This window comes from Podarcis liolepis (assembly GCF_965112155.1).
Source record: "Podarcis liolepis genome assembly, chromosome: Z".
Lineage (NCBI taxonomy): Eukaryota > Metazoa > Chordata > Lepidosauria > Squamata > Lacertidae > Podarcis > Podarcis liolepis.
The window spans coordinates 33,176,836-33,194,493 of record NC_139570.1 but is presented as its reverse complement, the minus strand read 5'-3'; the positions used below and the strand labels follow the sequence as shown (position 1 = coordinate 33,194,493).

The following is a 17,658-nucleotide window of genomic DNA, read 5'->3' as shown; positions in this document are numbered from 1 at the left end:
TCAACAAGAAAATGGGAGGCCTGGAAACTACCAGAAACCTCCTGTTGCACCAGATCTTTCTCAGATTCTACTGATCAATCCCTAGAATTCACTGACCCTCTTCTATATAGAAGAGCAGCTTTCTAGGGTTTCAAGCAGAGGACATTTCCAGCCCTACCTAGAGATGTTTGGATAGAACCTGGCATATTCAGCATGCAAAACAGATGCACTAAAACTGAGCTATGGCCCATCCCAGAGCATAACTAGGAGTTGTCTGGGTTGGCCCCTGAATAGAATGAATGGACATGAGTAACTTCCGAACATAAATTTCTGTGAGTCTATGATTCTATGATACTCTGAGTAAAATGTAGGTGGGATACAACCCATAGTAATTCTGGAATTTCTTTTTTTAAATGTTAAACAGATGTTTTAAAATATTGCTTGGGGGCTTCATGGAATCATAGAATTGTAGAGTTGGAAAGGACTCCAAGGGTCATCTAATCCAAACCCCTGCAATGCAGAAATCTCTCAACTAAATCATGCATGACAGATGGCCATCCAACCTCTGCTTAAAACCTCCAGTGAAGCAGAGTCCACTGCCTTATGAGGATGTCCTTTCCACTGTCGAAGAGCTCTTACTGTCAGAAAATTCTACCTAACGTTCCGTTGGAATCTCCTTTCTTGTAACTTGAATCTATTGGTTTGTGTCCTACCCCATAGAGCAGGAGAAAATAAGCTTGCTCCATCTTCCATATTTGAGGAGAGATGAAGTGTATCCCTAGCACATTCATTTGAAACCTGCAATAGTGTTTGGGTTTTAAATCAGTAGCTTACATTAATGTGAGTGATAATTTGTGTATGTGTGTGAATCTACTAACTGTTGGTTTGGCTCTCTCCATGGTCTAGGGTCCCCCTGGTCCAAAAGGTGCTAAAGGATCATCGGTAAGTCAAACCTATGCAACTGGGAACATTAATTTGGTGGAGTCATGCCAAAGTCACATTTTGGTCTCCCATCTTGATTCAAAATGGCACCTGGCTTCTGAACATCAAAGATCCCTGCCCAAGGAACCCTTGAATTGAGTTTGGAAACGATATCTTGAGAAGCAGCCAAACCTACGCCAAAAAAATGTGCAAAGTCACACCAAAGTTGTTTTCTGGGCTACCATCTTGAATCAAAATGGCTCTCTGCATCCAAACATTGATGAAAACTGCCACCCCTATTTTGAGAATTCTTGTGTTAAGAGGTAGCCTTACCTGGTTCTTTTAACTACACTCAGAAGGCTATCTTTGTTCATCATGTAGCTGCTCCCATATAAAGGACTTGGGGCCAGAGGCCCACAAGAAATAGGAGTTATCCCTTGATGACAAGCCTCTGATCTGTGGATATCTGTATTGCCCACCTAACTAACATCTGCTGGTTTCTGTTTCTTTGTCTTTCTAGGGTCCAACAGGTCCAAAAGGGGAAACGGGTCACCCTGGGCCACCAGGGCCTCCTGTAAGTACTGGTCACCATGTCCTTTGTGGTTTTAGAACACCTCTCCCCTTTTTATTGGAAATATTTACAGGCAGCTTTTTCATAAACAAATAACAAAATGGTTTACAAAATGACATAGGACCATACAGTTAATACACAGGAAAGTTAAAAGCAGACATCAGTTAAACATTGTGAAAGGATCTCTTCTTAACTGCCTGCACAGGCCTGGGAGAATGACAAATGTTTTCAACAGGCATTTAAAAGTTGGTATAGAAGGCTCCTGCTGAAACTCCAGTGGCATAAAGTTCCACTGGACTGGACCAATGACACTAAAGGCTTATTTCTCTTTGTTGTCAAACAAGCCTCCCCAACTCAGGGGATGACTAACAATCCTCCTGCAGATAATTTCATTGTTCAACATAGAATATAAAGGCTCAGGCGATCCCTGAGGTACCCTAGATGTTAGTTGTTCAAGGCTTTGTAAATTAATACAAGGACCTTGAACCTGGCTTGGTATAGATGGGCAGCCAGTGAATAACAGTGGTTCCCATGTTCTCAGCCAGATGCCCCCATCAGCAATCTGGATACCACATTCTGCACCAGCTAGAGCTTCCAAACCAGGCCCAAGGGCAGTCCCTTGAAGAGCAGCTTACAGTAGTCCATCCTTGATGTTGCCCCTTCCCTACGTGTTGTCTTTCTCTGTCTTCAGCACCAGTTAAACTGTGTCACTCTACTTCTTCCTTGCCCCAGGGTCCTCCAGGGGAAGTGATCCAACCACTTCCCATCCAGTCCTCCAAGAGGACCCGGCGGAACATTGACGCCAGCCAGTTGGTCAACGAAGGCAATGCTGACAACTACATGGACTACGCTGACGGCATGGAGGAGATCTTTGGCTCCTTGAACTCTCTGAAACTGGAAATTGAGCAGATGAAGCACCCGCTGGGCACTCAGCACAACCCAGCTCGCACCTGCAAAGATCTGCAACTCTGTCATCCGGATTTCCCAGACGGTATGGATGGGCATCAGTGGATATGCAGGAAGGGGAAGGAGGGTTTATCTGGGAACCAGAACAGTGTTGTACACATCTGCAATTTCTACATGCTTCAGATAGGGATGGAGGAGATGTTCAATTCAGTAGCTGGGATTCCTGCATTGCTGGGATTGCTGCAGGTATTCAGACTAGTTGACCCATGGGGTCCCTTCCACCTCCACAACTCTTGAGTCTAAAGCTGATCCCATCAAATTCACACTTTCTGAAACAATAGGCGAATCAAAAATTTGCACTTACCCAAATTTCGTGATGCAGTTCTCCAATCAACCAGTGTTTCACAAAATGCATAGCTCAGGGGAAAGTGTGCATTAAAAATGAGGATATTAGTGAAAATAACATACAAATACAAATAACGTTTAGGGAAATCTCTTGCAAAAAATGTATTTGTTAGTGAAAACTGCACATAAGCATTTGTTGCATAAAATTGGTTTATTAGGAGAAATTCACTCCAAAATGCTGGTGGATTTTCATGAGGATTCTTTCTAAGAGAGATTGCAAATTTCTACTTAGAAAACAAAACATCCTTCCATCCCTAGTCCCTTTTTATTGTTGCGAAAAGAAATTGGTGTCATATAGTAGGATTTTCACAAACATAGGAATGTGTTAGATGATTAAATTGTAGGATTTGTATCAACTCTTCCTGTCTTCCTTCCTCCCCTCAAAAAAACATGGTCCCAACTCCAGGTGAATACTGGGTAGATCCTAATCAAGGTTGTTCCAGGGATTCCTTCAAAGTTTACTGTAATTTCACCGCTGGTGGGGAGACCTGCATCTTCCCAGATAAGAAGTCAGAAGGGGTAAGTGATTCTTGTGAGCTTTTTCTCTTTCTTTCTTTCTTTCTTTCTTTCTTTCTTTCTTTCTTTCTTTCTTTCTCACTAATCTGGGCATCCCTTTCACTTTCACGTTGGAAGGCAGGCAGAAAAGTTGACCTGTCCATTGGATCCTTGATTTGGTTCTATGGGAAGCTTAAAATCATATAACTGTAGAGTTGGAAGGTCCCCCGAGGGTCATCTAGTCCAACCCCCTGCAATGCGGGGATCACAGCTAAAGAATCCCTGATAGGTGGCTATCCAACCACTGCTAAGAAACCTTCAATGAATGAGAGTCCACCACCTTATTTAGAACCAAGCGGCCCCTATCTTGTGCCTAATTGCACTCTAAAAAAGCTACTCAGTTCCTAATAATGGCTTGATCTCCAGAACTATATTTGAAGTGAGAGGCCGTAGCTCAGAAGGCCTGTGTATAAATTATTGCGATAAAGAAAAACTACTTGCTTATTCACAGTACATATTTTTTATAAGCCTAATAGCTCACTGTCCTGAAAGTAGCCTTGTCCCATGTTTGCATATAAAATGCAGGGAAAATGTAGCTGTGTTGCATTTCATAAAGAAATCATGAGAGCAGTTAATAGGCTGGGAGTGGAGAGATTATGTAGAACTGTATTAAGGAGGAACAGGAGACTTGGATAATTTTTTCCAGTGGGCTGTTATGAACATTTTAGGAAGAAAACACGATTTCCTTAATCATTCCACTGTTCAGGATATAGCCAAAGCCCTCCAGGTCAGATCCTTTAAGATTATGCTTCAAAGAACTCCAGGCTTCAGGGCTCCATGGCAGAGCATCTCCTTTGCAAGCAAAAGGTCCCAAGATCAGTCCCCAGTTGCGTCTCCAGCTAGGACTGGGAAAGACCCCTGTTCAAAATTCTGAAGAGCTTTTGGTAATGCTAAGCTGGGTGGACCAATGGCCTGGCTCAATAAAACCATATTTGATAGCCGTCTTCAACTATCTGAAGGGTTGCCATGTGGAAGATGGAGCCAGCTTGTTTTCTGCTGCTCCAGAGGGGAGGGCCTGAACCTATGGATTCAAATGACAAGAAAGGAGATTACAACTAAACATTAGGAATAGCTTTGTGTCATTCAGTGGTGGAACAGACTCCCTCAGAAGGTGGTGGCCTCTCCTTTCTTGGAGGTTTTTAACATCCAGTGGTTGAATGGCCATCTATCAAGGATTCTTTAGCTGTTATTCCTGCATTGCAGGGGGTTGGACTAGATGGCCCTAGCGGGACCTTCCAATGCTACAATTCTATGTTTCCATTATTCTAAGATAGCTTCCTATATTCCTATTTAACTCAGCCTTTTATTCAGAACTACGAGGACTAGAATCTTTGTTTTTAGGGGAAGGACCACAACTTAGTGATGAAGCATCTGGTTTGTATGCAGGAGGCCCCATGTTCAATCCCCGATGGCATCTCCAAGTAGGAATGTCCCGTGCCTGAAACCCTAGAGAGCCACTGCTGCCAGTCAGTGTAGGCAGTACTAAACTAGATGAACCAATGGATTTCTCACAGTATAATGCAGCTTCCTGTGTTCCTTTTTCAACTCAACCCTTTCGTCAAAAGTATGAGGACTAGACTCCTACTTCATTTTTAAAGGAAGGGCTCAGTAGTAGAACATATTATTTGTGTGCAAGAATCTGGGTTCTATCTTCAGGTAGGGCTGGCAATGCCCTGTGCCCAAAGTCCCGGAGAGCCTCTGCCACTGCGTATTGGAAATACTGAGCCAGATGGACCAATGGTCTAACTCAATAGAAGGCAGCACCCAATTTCTTGTCTTTCCCTAAGGATGGAATTGCTTCCAATTTCCTCCTTCAGCTCTGTGCACTTTTCTTCACTTCTTCATGCAGCACATAAACTATGGAACTTGCTCCACAGGAGGCAGTGGTGGCCACTAACTTGGGTGGTTTTAAAAGAGGACAAATCCATGGAGGAGAGGGCTATTGATGGCTACTAACCACAATGGCTATGTTCTGCCTCCGCAGCTGGAGTCAGTAATGGTTCTGAGTACCAGTTGCTGAAAACCGCAAGAGGGAAGAAGGCTCTTGTGCTTGGGTACTGAGGGGTTCTCCTAATGGGCATCTGGTTGGCCACTGTGTGAAGATGATGCTGGACTAGATGAGCCACTAGCCTGATCCAGCAGGTTCTTTTGTTTTTATGACAACATGATGCTGGATTAGATGAGCCATTAGCCTCATTCCAGCAGCCTCATGTTCAAGGCAATCACCAACCTATGCAGTTAGCAAGTGGATTCTGTGGCATCATGGGTGCCCAAGGAAGTTGTCAAGGACACCATTGCTCTGACAGATTCAACACTGGTGGCTCCTGTGATACAAACCAATTGGGCTGAGCCTACATGTGCTCTTCATTGGTTCTGGGCTCAAAGTAGCAGTTTTGCCATTCTGACCATTTGCTTCCAAACCTTATTCAGCCACCTCCAACCTTCCTGGATAAATGGACCATTTACCCAGGAGAGTGATATTTCTGCTTGTTCTTTACTGGCAGGGCTTGCTGATGGTTGTAGCCCAACACCTCTCCAGAGGTTATACAGACCATTAACCCCAAAGTAATGAGAGTTGTCACCGGGGGCATAATTGTTTTACAGCTGTGCATTCGTAAGGGTTGAAAAGTTTGATCTTGAAGTCAAGCAGTTAACTTTCCAGTTCAGGAATTCTTCCAAGATAAAGAGAGAGAGAGAGCTCAGATTTGGCACCAGGTCACCTTGATTTTAAACAGAAAGGAGGAACATAGCAGTCATGGTAACAAAAATACCTCTTGGGGGGGGGGGGATTTGAGCCGCTTATATTTCTAATGTGAACTTTTCAGAATTGCATTTCCAGAACCAAAACACCACTGTCCTTTTGAAATCAACAGTTTTCTGAATTTTGCAATGCCGTTCTCCTACCTAACCGGGGGGGGGGGGGGACATTTTTAAAATATATTTGCAGGAGAGGAGAATTGCTGTTGTGGTCACATCCTGCTCGCTGGCTTCTCCTAATGGGCACCTGGTTGGCCACTGTAAGAACAGGCTACTGGACTACTTGGGCCCCCTTGGGCCTCATCCAGGAGGGCTCTTCTTGTGTTTTCACTCTGCTATTGGAGGCAGTAATGCGTCTGAATACTAGTTGCTAGAAGCCACAGAAGAAAGTTGCTCTTCTCAGGTCCTGCTTCCAAGGCTTCCCACTGGGACATCTGGGCGGCCATTGTGAGAATAGGAGGCTGGACTTAGATGAGCACCCTATGGCTTGATCCAACAGCCAGGCTCTTCTTATTTTCTGTGTCAAGGGAGTGGGGAATCTGTGGCCCTCCAGGTGTTTCTGCACTACAGCTCCTATCATCCCCAACCATTGGCCGTGCTGGCTGGGGCTGATGGGAGTTGGAGTCCAACAACAACTGGAGGGCCACAGATACCAAAATCCTATCTTATATTCCCCCTCCAGTGTCTGAGTTGATATGCCTCTGAATACCAGTTGACGTTAATCTCAAGTGGGGGTAGTGTTACTGTTGTACTCGGTCCTGCTTGTGGGCTTCCCATTGGAGCACTTGGTTGGCTATTGTCATGAAAGGATGGTGCACTAGATGGACCCCCTTTGGCCTGACCCAACAAGGATGTCCTTATTTGTATTTTGGGGAGAAGTTGGAGATATTTCAATGTGAGTCTGTGCCCCTCCGAATATAACTCTTCTCTTTCTTTTTCTCTCTCAACCCTTTTCCTTTTCTTCCTCCCCGCCACGCCTCTTCCGCCACTTTCAGGCCAGGATTACCACATGGCCCAAGGAAAACCCAGGCTCCTGGTTCAGTGAATTCAAGCGTGGTAAACTGGTAAGGCACTCCCCCTTCTCACTTTCCAGTTTTGCTTTAAACGTGTCTCATATTTTGCAGAGCAAAATGGCTCGATGGCCCAAAGAGCAGCCGGCCACATGGTATAGTCATTTCAAGCGGGGGTCCCTGGTAAGTTGCTCAGCTTTTGGCACCCCACCACGCCTCTGACTGGGAGGAGACACGCCAGACACGCCTGCTTCTTGGTTATGGCCATCTCCTGCAAAACCCACCCGCTCACACACTGCATGATGGACTAACCAGCACGAGCATTGGGGGGCTCTAAATGACTACAGAGGAACAGTTTAAGGAGGAGCTGGGGTGTATCCTTGCTTCATGCCTCCTCTGAGATCTGCCTGTCACCATCTGGCTGGCTAATATTAGCCACAAGTGGCTAGCTAGGGCACTGGCGCAGCACACATGCACCCAGACCCAATCCAAGGCCCCAACCTGGGTAACAGCTGACCTAGATGTGTCCCTGAATCAGTTCTAATTAAGGTGTGTCTCCTTCCACCCTCCTGACAACACTGAAAGCACAGGAGGATCCAATAGCACTGGGGTCTGATTCCCCAGCGCCTTCAGCCAGTGAGTGAATAGAGGGTTCATGTTGGTGTTCCCCTGCTGGGAATAGGTGTGTGCAGCTGACACAGTTTCTTTTCCACCCCACCCTGCAACGCCCCACTCCTGGGGTACTCCAGATTGCCTGATGCAACTGAGGGCAACCTAGGGCTGTCTCCACCTGACCTGGCCAAAGCCCAGATCGCAAATGAACTGATTTTGGATTTGGGCTTGGGCTGAATCTAGTGCACAACTTGTACTCAGTTCTGCATAACTTAGACAAGTCTCAGGATTCAGCCTTTCATGGTTCTGAACTTGAAAGTCTGCAAATTCGAACTTGAGCCATTGATGGAGTGGGAGCAATAAAAAGATTTTACTGACTGCTGAAGCTCCAAATTCATTAGATTCCTTAATATGTTATTCATGGATACCTTTAACAAGGTACCAGTTAGTTTAATTAATTAAATGGGTTGGTTCCAGCTAAGTTGTATTCAGAGGACACCTACTGAACTGAACATACCCAAGTTAGTAATGCCAGTAGGTCTACTCAGAGCAGCCCTATGGAATATGAGAATCAGTTGGTTTTGGTTTAGATTCTTCCCTCCAGTTTATGGCTCTCTTGCAAAACCTCTTTGAAGCTTATTGCTTGCATTTCTATATCACCTTTTTCACCAAAGATCTTCTGCATGGATCTCCCACTCCTCATTTAATCCCCACAACAACCCTGTGAGGTAGGCTACACTGAGAGGCAGGGACCGGCCCCTGAGATCACCCAGTGAGATTCATGACCAGGTGAGGATTTGAACCCCGGTCTCCCAGGTGCTAGTCCAACCCTCTAACCACTACACCACATTAGCTCATGATGCTTCTGCCTTAAATCTTCAAAACCAAACAAAATAGGCATCCTGGTCCTTCAGCCACCATCACTTTGCATGCAACACACTTGAATCTGCACCCACATGGCTGGCAAGAGAGCTCCCACTTAACAGAGCACAACTGCCATCTCCTGTGTACGTGTTAAGAGCCCCTTCCCTCCCCATGCAGGGGAGAGAGTTATGTCCGCAAATGCAGAGCACTGTACTAATTTGCAGTATTGGTGCTGCACCACATGTAGTCTTTGTGCCTTGGCCAGTTTCTCTGCTCTCTGCTAGCCATAGGCAAATCTATTTGTGCTGGGGACAGGGAGACCTGAATGGTTAGCAACTCCTCAAAATCTTCCTTCCTGCCTCTTTGCACATTTTGATGTCCTGCTGCTCTCCTTCTGCTTTAGTATTGCATCTTCTGTTCAAAATAGCTACCAGCATCTAGAAGACACCCCGACCCGATATTTTGGAAGGAGCAGGTGATTTGTTGGAGAAATGTCACTAGCCTCACAGCAGAACAACCCCCACAAACTCTTCTGGTGCAGAGAAGATTGCTGAGGTCTGTGGGAGAGTTTCTCCTGCAAGTCCCAAAAGGTCTCAGAAGACTCCAATCCTCGGTGATGCACTGCAGGGCTTTTAATGTGGCTAACCCCATTTGTGAACATACTGTAGTTCTCAGGATTCTTTGGGGGGAGAAGCCATGACAGTTGAATGTGGCATCACTGTGCTTTCAATCTCTGGTGTGGATGTGGCTCTCTGAGTGCCTTTAAAAAAGTAAAGGGATCCCTGACCATTAGGTCCAGTGGCAGACAACTCTAGGGTTGCAGAGCTCATCTAACTTTACTGGCAGAAGGAGCCGGCATTTGTCCACAGACAGCTTCCAGGTCATGTGGCCAGCATGACTAAGCCGCTTCTGGCGAACCAGAGCAGCACACAGAAATGCCATTTACCATCCTACCGGAGCTTTACCTATTTATCTGCTTGCACTTTGACATGCTATTAAACTGCTAGGTGGGCAGGAGCTGGGACCGAGCAACAGGAGCTGACCCCATCGTGGGGATTCAAACCGCTGACCTTCTGATCGGCAAGCCCTAGGCTCTGTGGTTTAGACCACAGTGCCACCCATGTCCCTTATTCACCTCAAAATTCCTAAGCTATTCAGAAGGAGGGTTTCCCCCCTCCCTCCTTTAATTGCCCAGAGCACCTTTTCCATCCAGGAGAGTGAAAAATGGGATTACAAATTGTGAGTTTCACCTTGGGGGGTTCCCCCTCCCCCTGCTCCAGCCCTGGAACAAATGCATAACTCCCATTAGATTTTTATGAGCTTTTGCACCTGTTCAAGCTCATTATAATCTTGCAGCCATATGGCTCCAGTCACGAACTCTTATTATTATAATATTATAAGTAAACAAGCAGCTCTGAGGACATGTTGTCCTGTTGGTTTAATAATAATAATTATTATTTCACAAAATCTGCTTCGTTAAATATCCGCCCCATTCCCTTCACAGAGTTACAATTTCCAGAGTGGTTCACCTCTTTCCAGGAACTGTAGTTCTGTAAAGGAGGAACAGAGATCTCATAACAACTCTCAGCACCTTTGACAAACTACAGCTCCCATAATTCTTTGGGGAAAGTCCACACAACAACCTTGTAAGGAAGGTTAGAAGTTGTAGTTTGTTCAGAATGCCTTAATAATCAATCAGTCTCCCCTGAAAACCATGGAGATTGCAGTTCTGGGAGAGGGAATAGAGGTCTCCTAAGAACTCTTAGCACCCTAAATAAACTCAAGCTCTCAGAATTTTTTAGGGGGGGCCATGACTGTTTAAAATGGTATCACTGTGCTTCAAATGTACGGTGGCCTGTGATTTGGAGAATTCTCCTGTACTAGAAGAATTCCAAGGAGGATGATAAGGCTAGTGACATGTTGCAGGAGATGCCCTACAATACTCGTTAAAAAGCAGTGACCTGTAATAGTCTTGGAGAATGGCACAAGTGAGCTCCATTATCTTTTCCAATTTGATTTGGGATCCTCTGTTGGGTGAGCATTCCTCTTTCCCAATCGCCACCATGGCTATAAATCAGTGCCGCCTCCCCAAAATGACTAAGAAAGGAATATGGCAACTCTGAGGTGGTTACAGCTGGTTGGCTAGTTCGTCTTCTAAAATGCAGGTAGCGCCTTCTCTGTTGGCATACTGAGCTTGCCATGATTAGTCATGTTGATCTCTCCGGATAAGCGTGGACACAGATCCAGATCATTGGTTGGTATACCCTTTCTTTATTTCTTTGTGACGCCTTCCTTGTGAAGTTGCTCTCACTATGAGTCTCTCCTGTTTTCATTTGGTACATCCCTATTTCCTTCCGCCCCCTTCCAGGTTCTTTCAAAGGAACAGGCTGTCTCCAGAACACGTTCCTAAAATGCAGTCCATAATATATTGCGAGGGCAGGTACTTCTGTCTGAGAGCAGTTGCAAAACCAGAACAGAATGCCCAAATATACCATCTGTTACACCCAGTAGCCTGTTCTTTGCTGCATACACATTTCCCTGCCTACCTACCCGGAGAAGATCCATTGAAATGATCTGTGATTCCTGCATTGCTGGGGGTTGGATTTGAGGACCCTTTGTGTCCCTTCTAACTCTACAATTCCAGGATTCTATGAAATTATCGTATTTTTTGCACCACAACACTCACTTTTTTCCTCCTAGAAAGTGTGTGTGTTATGGAGTGAATGCCCGCGGGTGGCGGGGGAGATCTGCTGCAGTCGTGAGCAGAGGATCCATAGTTCCCTTTCCTTCCCTCCTCCGTGGTTACAAAGCATGGATCCTCAGGATTTTTGCATTGGGCTACCCCAAACTCACCGTCAGATCACATGTCTGTGGCCACAGCATGAACCACAAAAATCATATATCCACTATTTCGTTTAGAATATTTTTTTTCTTGTTTTCCTCCTCTAAAAACTAGGTGCGTGTTATGGTCTGGTGCGTGTTATAGAGCGAAAAATACGGGTAATGGAAGCCACAGTGGGTGGAGAGTGCTCTTGTGCATGTGTCCTACTTGACATCATAGGCATCTCGTTGGCCTGTAAGGACAGATGAGCCATTGGCCAGAACCAGCAGGGCTCCACCCACTGTTGGAGGCAATATGAATAATTCTGAATTCTAGTTACTTGGAATCACAAGTGGAGAGAGCTCCGCGGTTGCGTTCAGGTCCTGCTTGTAGACTTCCCATTGGGGCACCTAGTTGGCCACTGTAAGAACAGTACAGTGGTGCCCCGCAAGATGAATGCCTCGCAAGACGGAAAACTCGCTAGACGAAAGAGTTTTCCGTTTTGAAGGTGCTTCGCAAGACGAATTTCCCTATGGGCTTGCTTTGCAAGACGACAATGCCTTACGAGTTCCTGCAGGGGTTTTTTCCTTTCCCCACCCTTTTTCTAAGCCGCTAAGCCGCTTATCAGCTGATCCAATCAGCAGATAAGCCGTTAAAAGCCGCTAATAGCACTAATAGCGCTAATCCGTCAATGGGCCTGCTTCGCAAGACGAAAAAACCGCTAGACGAAGAGAATCACAGAACGGATTCTTTTCGTCTTGCGAGGCACCACTGTATGCTGCCTTTGGCCTGATCCAGCTTCTTATGGTCCAGCTTTCTATACGCCATCTGTTGTTAGCCCAGGATGCCTCCCAAGTTCATGGAATCATAGAATGGTAGAGTTGGAAGGGACCCCGAGGGTCATCTAGTCCAACCCCCTGCAATGTAGGCATCTCATCTACAGCATCTCTGACAAATGGCTATCCAATCTCTGCTTCAAAACCTCCAAAGGAAGGAGAGTTCCACCACCTTCCAAGTTGTTGCACAGCCTTGCCTTCCCTGCTTCCTCCCTCTCCTCTTCTTCTTTCCCCCTCAGCTCTCCTATGTTGATTCCGATGGCAACCCCATTGGCGTGGTGCAGATGACCTTCCTGAGGCTCCTGAGTGCTTCCGCCCACCAGAACCTCACCTACAATTGCTTCCAGTCGGTGGCCTGGCACGACGCCACGGCTGGCAACTATGACAAGGCCATCCGCTTCCTGGGCTCCAATGACGAGGAGATGTCCTATGACAACAACCCCTTCATCAGGGCTGTCTTGGATGGCTGTGCAGTGAGTATCTGCATGTCTTAGAATCATAGAACTACAATGGTACCTCTGGTTGCGAACAGGATCCGTTCTGGAGGCCCGTTCGCAACATGAAAAGAGCGCAACCCGCAGCGGTACATCTGCGCACGCGCGGGTCGCGATTTGCCGCTTCTGCGCATGCGCATGACATTTTGTACGTCTGTGCATGCGCAAGCGGCAAAACCCAGAAGTAACCCTTTCCAGTACTTTTGGGTCGCCGCAGGACGTAACCTGAAAGAACGTAACGTGAAGTGGACATCTGCTTTGCAAACAAAAGGCAACAGACCTTGATTTTTGGCATGTTTTCTAAGAAGGATGTTTGATGGCGAGACTGGTAAGGATTTTAGCCCTGAGGTTCCATCCCTCTGGGTTGGATGCCACCTCTGCTGTTAAAGGCAGGATGCCTCTGAATACCAGTTGCTGGGAGTCCCAAGTGGGAAGAGCGGCCATTCAGATCATGTTCTGCTTATGGGCTTCCCACTGGGGCATCTGGTTGGCCACAGTGAGGACAGGATGCTGGACTGGATGGGCCCACTTTGCCCTGATCTACCAGGCTCTTCTTATAGTCTACCTCCACTCTTGGAAGCAGTATGCTTTTGATTGCCAGTTGCTCAGAATCATAAGCGAGGGGGCCTGCCTTTCAATTTTCTCCATTTCCCCCCAGGCAAAGAAAGGCTACCAGAAGACGGTCTTGGAAATCAACACCCCCAAAGTGGAGCAGGTCCCCATTGTCGACATCATGTTCAACGACTTTGGAGAAGCATCGCAGAAGTTTGGGTTCGAGGTGGGACCAGCTTGCTTCATGGGCTAAGGGACCACTCAGAAAACTAGTTCTCCAAAATGAGCAACCTCGTAACCTCATCGCGCCTTCGGTTTTTGGTTCCATTTTTGTGTCATCGTCACATGCACGTTCTAAAACTGGACAGTTTGATAGGATTGCTATCTATTTGGGTTTTTCTTTCCTCCCTCCGCTTCTGTTTTGCCTGCGCTCCAACTCTGCTGCTGGATCACCCTTCCCAAACCATTTTTAAGCCCCAGGATCATCATTCCCACTGCAGACTCCAGAATCACATGACCTAAGGACATCCACTACCAGCAAAGGCCATCTCTCAAAAAACCCTCTTGCTCAGCTTCTCCTCTGAGGCCACCAAAGAGTTTCCTGCACTTGAACATACAGCTGTTGTTTCAACACACTGAGACCACAAAACCAGGTCTTGTTCTTCCGTAATTTTGACAACCTTGCCAAAGCTGGGGGAAGACCAGGTACTGTGGATCGTTAAAGTTCCCCATCTCTTGGAAGGTTCTGGAAAAATCCCACAGAAAACTATTCTCCAGGCGTGACACAACAACTCACTTGTCCTCGGCATAGGAGCGTAGACTTAGGATGCTCCAGAATCCTCCCAGGTCAGATTACCAGACCGCTGGTGTTTCAAACAGAACTCATATGGAATAAACTTTTTTTTTTAATTGCTTTTTGTAAAACTTTGATCCTAAAAGTTACAACTGAAATCAATTACAGGAAAGAAAACTTTTCCCAGGTTCTGACTGTCTTCCCCATATGATAAAGGTGCTTCTATTTTTGTATGTTGTTAAGTAAATATTTGTATATTATTATATTAAATATAAAATGCCTCTGGTTCAAAGCATGCATGTGACTTGCCCCATGTCCCTGATTGATAATTTAACGAGCCCACATTTCTTACCAGCAAACCAGCCCATCTTATGAAAAACACCAGTCCAGGAGGCATAAAATCATGTAGAGTTGGAAGGCACCCCAAGGGTCAACTAGTCCAGCCTCCTGCAACCCAGGCAATGAATTGCTGTTGCGGTTCCCTCCCTGCACCCGTGGGGTGGGTGCACCTGGTAAAAACATTCAGGCACTTTGAGCCTTATGCATAAACACAGATGTAAGGCTGCACTTCGAGTTTCTCCTCCTTACTCCTGAGTAAGCGTGTCTTCCAGGATTTTACCCTTACTTCTGACTAAGCTGGTGTTTTCTCTATTGATGATTACACAATCAATATACACAGTATTCCTCATGTGCCTGAGTGGTTTTACTTTTGAAGTGGTGGGGAGGTGATCAGATAAACCATGCCGCAGCTCTCCAAAGGAAAAGAGACCCTGAGGAATGTCAGGATTGTGTGTTTTTTTTAATTAACAAAGCATATTGTTATACTGGAAATCCATGACTCTGCTGCAAAAAGAAAAAGAAAGTGCCTTTGTCAGCTCTGACAAGTAGTACAGACTTGGGGTCAGCTGTCACTCCATTTGATTTCAAGGTACAGGTTTCATTTTTTAAAAAAAAATATTTCCCCCCCCCCAAAAAAAAACCCTAAAAGCCCCTTCCCCCCTCCCCAAAATTCCACCTCCTCCCTCATTGGAGGATTGTACATGGCAGGGATCTCCATTATTATTTTTACTTTAAAAATAATTAAAAAAATAATAAAAACACAGGTGCTTATATTTTTTATTATTATTATTTACATTTTCTCTTTTTTTGTTGGTGCTATCTCTGACGACGACACTGGTGGACACCCCCCTGCCATTTACCTCCCTCCAAGGCTCATTTAATGATGTTCTGATTGAGCACCTTTCCAGCACCCCATTCTACCCCCCCTCGACCCCCACCCCATCCACAGTCTTGAATGGAGTTGCATGCTAGTCTGATTATTTCAATGCATAGACCAGCCCACTTCTGTAGAAAAGTATTAAAGCTGTGCTTGCTTGCGGGGAGGGGTTTTTTTGTTTTGTTTTTCCTTTTGTAACAAATAGAATATTCATGCATTTTTATAGGATGATTAACTATGCCAGATTTGTACTCGTGCGCTGAATATTTGTGGTGCTAATTTATGTATTTGTTTGATGTCCTGAAGTCAAGCTTGCCCCCCCAACCCAAAACAACTGCATTGCAACAGCAATAAGAGATGGTGTAATCCTGTGTGCCTTTTACCTAAAGACCACTGAGGAAGGGGAGGGCAGAAGCTTGCTAGCAATAAACTGTTTCAGTTGGGGCCTTCACTTTTTTTGTTTCTTCTCTCCATGAGTTGGGTGAGTGGTACTCCGAAAGAAGGAAAATAAGAAGCAGTGCACTTTTGCCAAAGACCCCTGTCCAAGGAGGTCAATTGGAGGTCAGTCTTTGCAAAGGAAAATACATCATGTATACTGTGAACAGGAGCCTTTATATGATGTATTTTCCTATTTTTTAAATGAACCAAGGGGACAGGGCCCTGAGGTGCTCCATGGTGCTATCTAGTTCAGACTCCATTCATATTTGTACCATAGAATTCTCAGAGCATTTTGTGTTCTCTTGGGCAAGCTTGGAAACACACACCAGGGATCCCTCATTGAGAAGATCAGGGAGAGCGAGGCAGCTTCCCTGGTGGATAGAGAACTGCTATCACATAGCATTCCTTGAGCTTCCCCCCAAAATGCAACAGGTAGAGGCAGGAATGCATTAGCTTAAGGATAACGACACCCTGAAATGAACGAGCAAGCCTCCCTTCTCTCACCCCCTTTGGTTAAGGTGGTGTTTGACCCCAGATTGCACTTTTGGTTCATGGATATGAAGAGTCAGCCCCAAAAGGCTCAACTGGTGCCTATGTATTAGACCATCCCTCTGCAACCTGGTGCCCTCAGGGCTACAATTCCCAGACATCTTGAGGGCACCAGGTTGTCAAAGGCAGTTTCTGAACAGCATGGTGGACATTCAGCCCCTTTGCAGCTGATGGATCAGGTTCCCTGAAGGTTATAAAGTTTGAGCCCTACTGTTCTAGAACAGCATCTTTAGCCAAAAAGACAATTTAGGAATACCATACCTTATTTTTATTTCCTTGCACCTTGAAAAATGCTAGGAAATCCAAAGGCTTGAGTGTTTGCACCTGCAAAAGAAATGGCTTATTAATATGGATGGATGGAGATACCTACTAAGCACACCCACACACTTAGGTCATGTGATTCTGTTCTGCTAATTTCTCTTCAATGAATCTTTAATTCCCCCCCCCTTTCTTTCTGTTGGGTGTTTCTGTCAAAAAAAATAATCCTACCAAGTGTTGTAAAACTGTACTGAAGTTTTGACCCTTTTTCCTTCCTCCCCTCCCAGACCACTTACCTAACGGTATATTGCAATAAAAATTATTCCTTGTATTTGCAGACATATATTTCTGTGTAATTTTATCCCCTCCCCTTTTCCTCTCTTAATATATATTATGACTTGAACAAATGTTGATTGAGAAAAGAAAAATAAACCTATGAAAAAACAAAGTTTTAAATACATACTCCTCCCCCGGTTTTTTTTTAAGTATTATGGGATATGTGTGTGAATGCCCAGACCTCTTTGTACAGGTTCGAACATTCCAATCCAACAGTGCCCATCGAAAGGTAATTTTTTAAAGGGGAAAAACAAAATTTAAACCTGTGTAATAAAGGAATAAATGTAATAGTTTTTTTTCCAATAAATCAAGTTTACTGTTTCCACCTGACCCACCCTAACGTTGAATGCTTCTTGAACAAGATAGGCTTTAACAGAGGATTAGACAGGTCCCTGGAGGAGAGGACTGTCGATGGCTGATAGCCACAATGGTTGTACTCTGCCTCCATGGTCAGAAGCATCAATGCTTCTGAATTCCAGTTGCTGTAAACCCCAGAAGGGGAGAGTTGCTCTTGTGCTTGAATCCTGAGTAAGGGTTTCCACTTGGGGCATCTGGTCAGCTACTGTGAAAACAGGATCCTGGACTAAATGGGCCATTGGCCTGATCCAGCAGGCTCTTCTTATGTTCTCATGAGTGTGATTCCATCTGCCTGATTTGCTTTCACTTAACCTAAGCAAGATGGATTGATCACAATTAGTGGGAAAGGTGAGCCAGGCGATACATTTCCAAATGAAGACCAATGCCCCAAGAAGGCCCTCTTCGAATTCCTAAAACAACTGTGGTGG

General features: G+C 45.4%; 1 protein-coding gene across 4 annotated transcripts in view; it reads left to right on the top strand.

Moving 5' to 3' along the window:
* The window catches only part of COL5A1 (collagen type V alpha 1 chain), a 184,710-nt gene extending 167,507 nt beyond the window's left edge, over positions 1–17,203 (top strand). The window contains exons 60-67 of one of the 4 annotated variants that reach the window (XR_014521361.1): positions 886–921; positions 1,421–1,474; positions 2,204–2,462; positions 3,189–3,301; positions 7,090–7,158; positions 12,477–12,710; positions 13,390–16,325; positions 16,377–17,203. Coding sequence is in view for 3 of the 4 variants with exons in the window: in XM_083484933.1 (XP_083341059.1) it covers positions 886–921; positions 1,421–1,474; positions 2,204–2,462; positions 3,189–3,301; positions 7,090–7,287; positions 12,477–12,710; positions 13,390–13,536 (1,041 nt within the window). In the remaining variant the exon portion in view is untranslated. Of the gene's footprint in view, positions 1–885; positions 922–1,420; positions 1,475–2,203; positions 2,463–3,188; positions 3,302–7,089; positions 7,288–12,476; positions 12,711–13,389 lie in introns of all 4 variants that reach the window. The other 3 variants (XM_083484933.1, XM_083484934.1, XM_083484935.1) reach the window with 3 other exon arrangements.
* Positions 17,204–17,658: the final 455 nt, after the last annotated feature.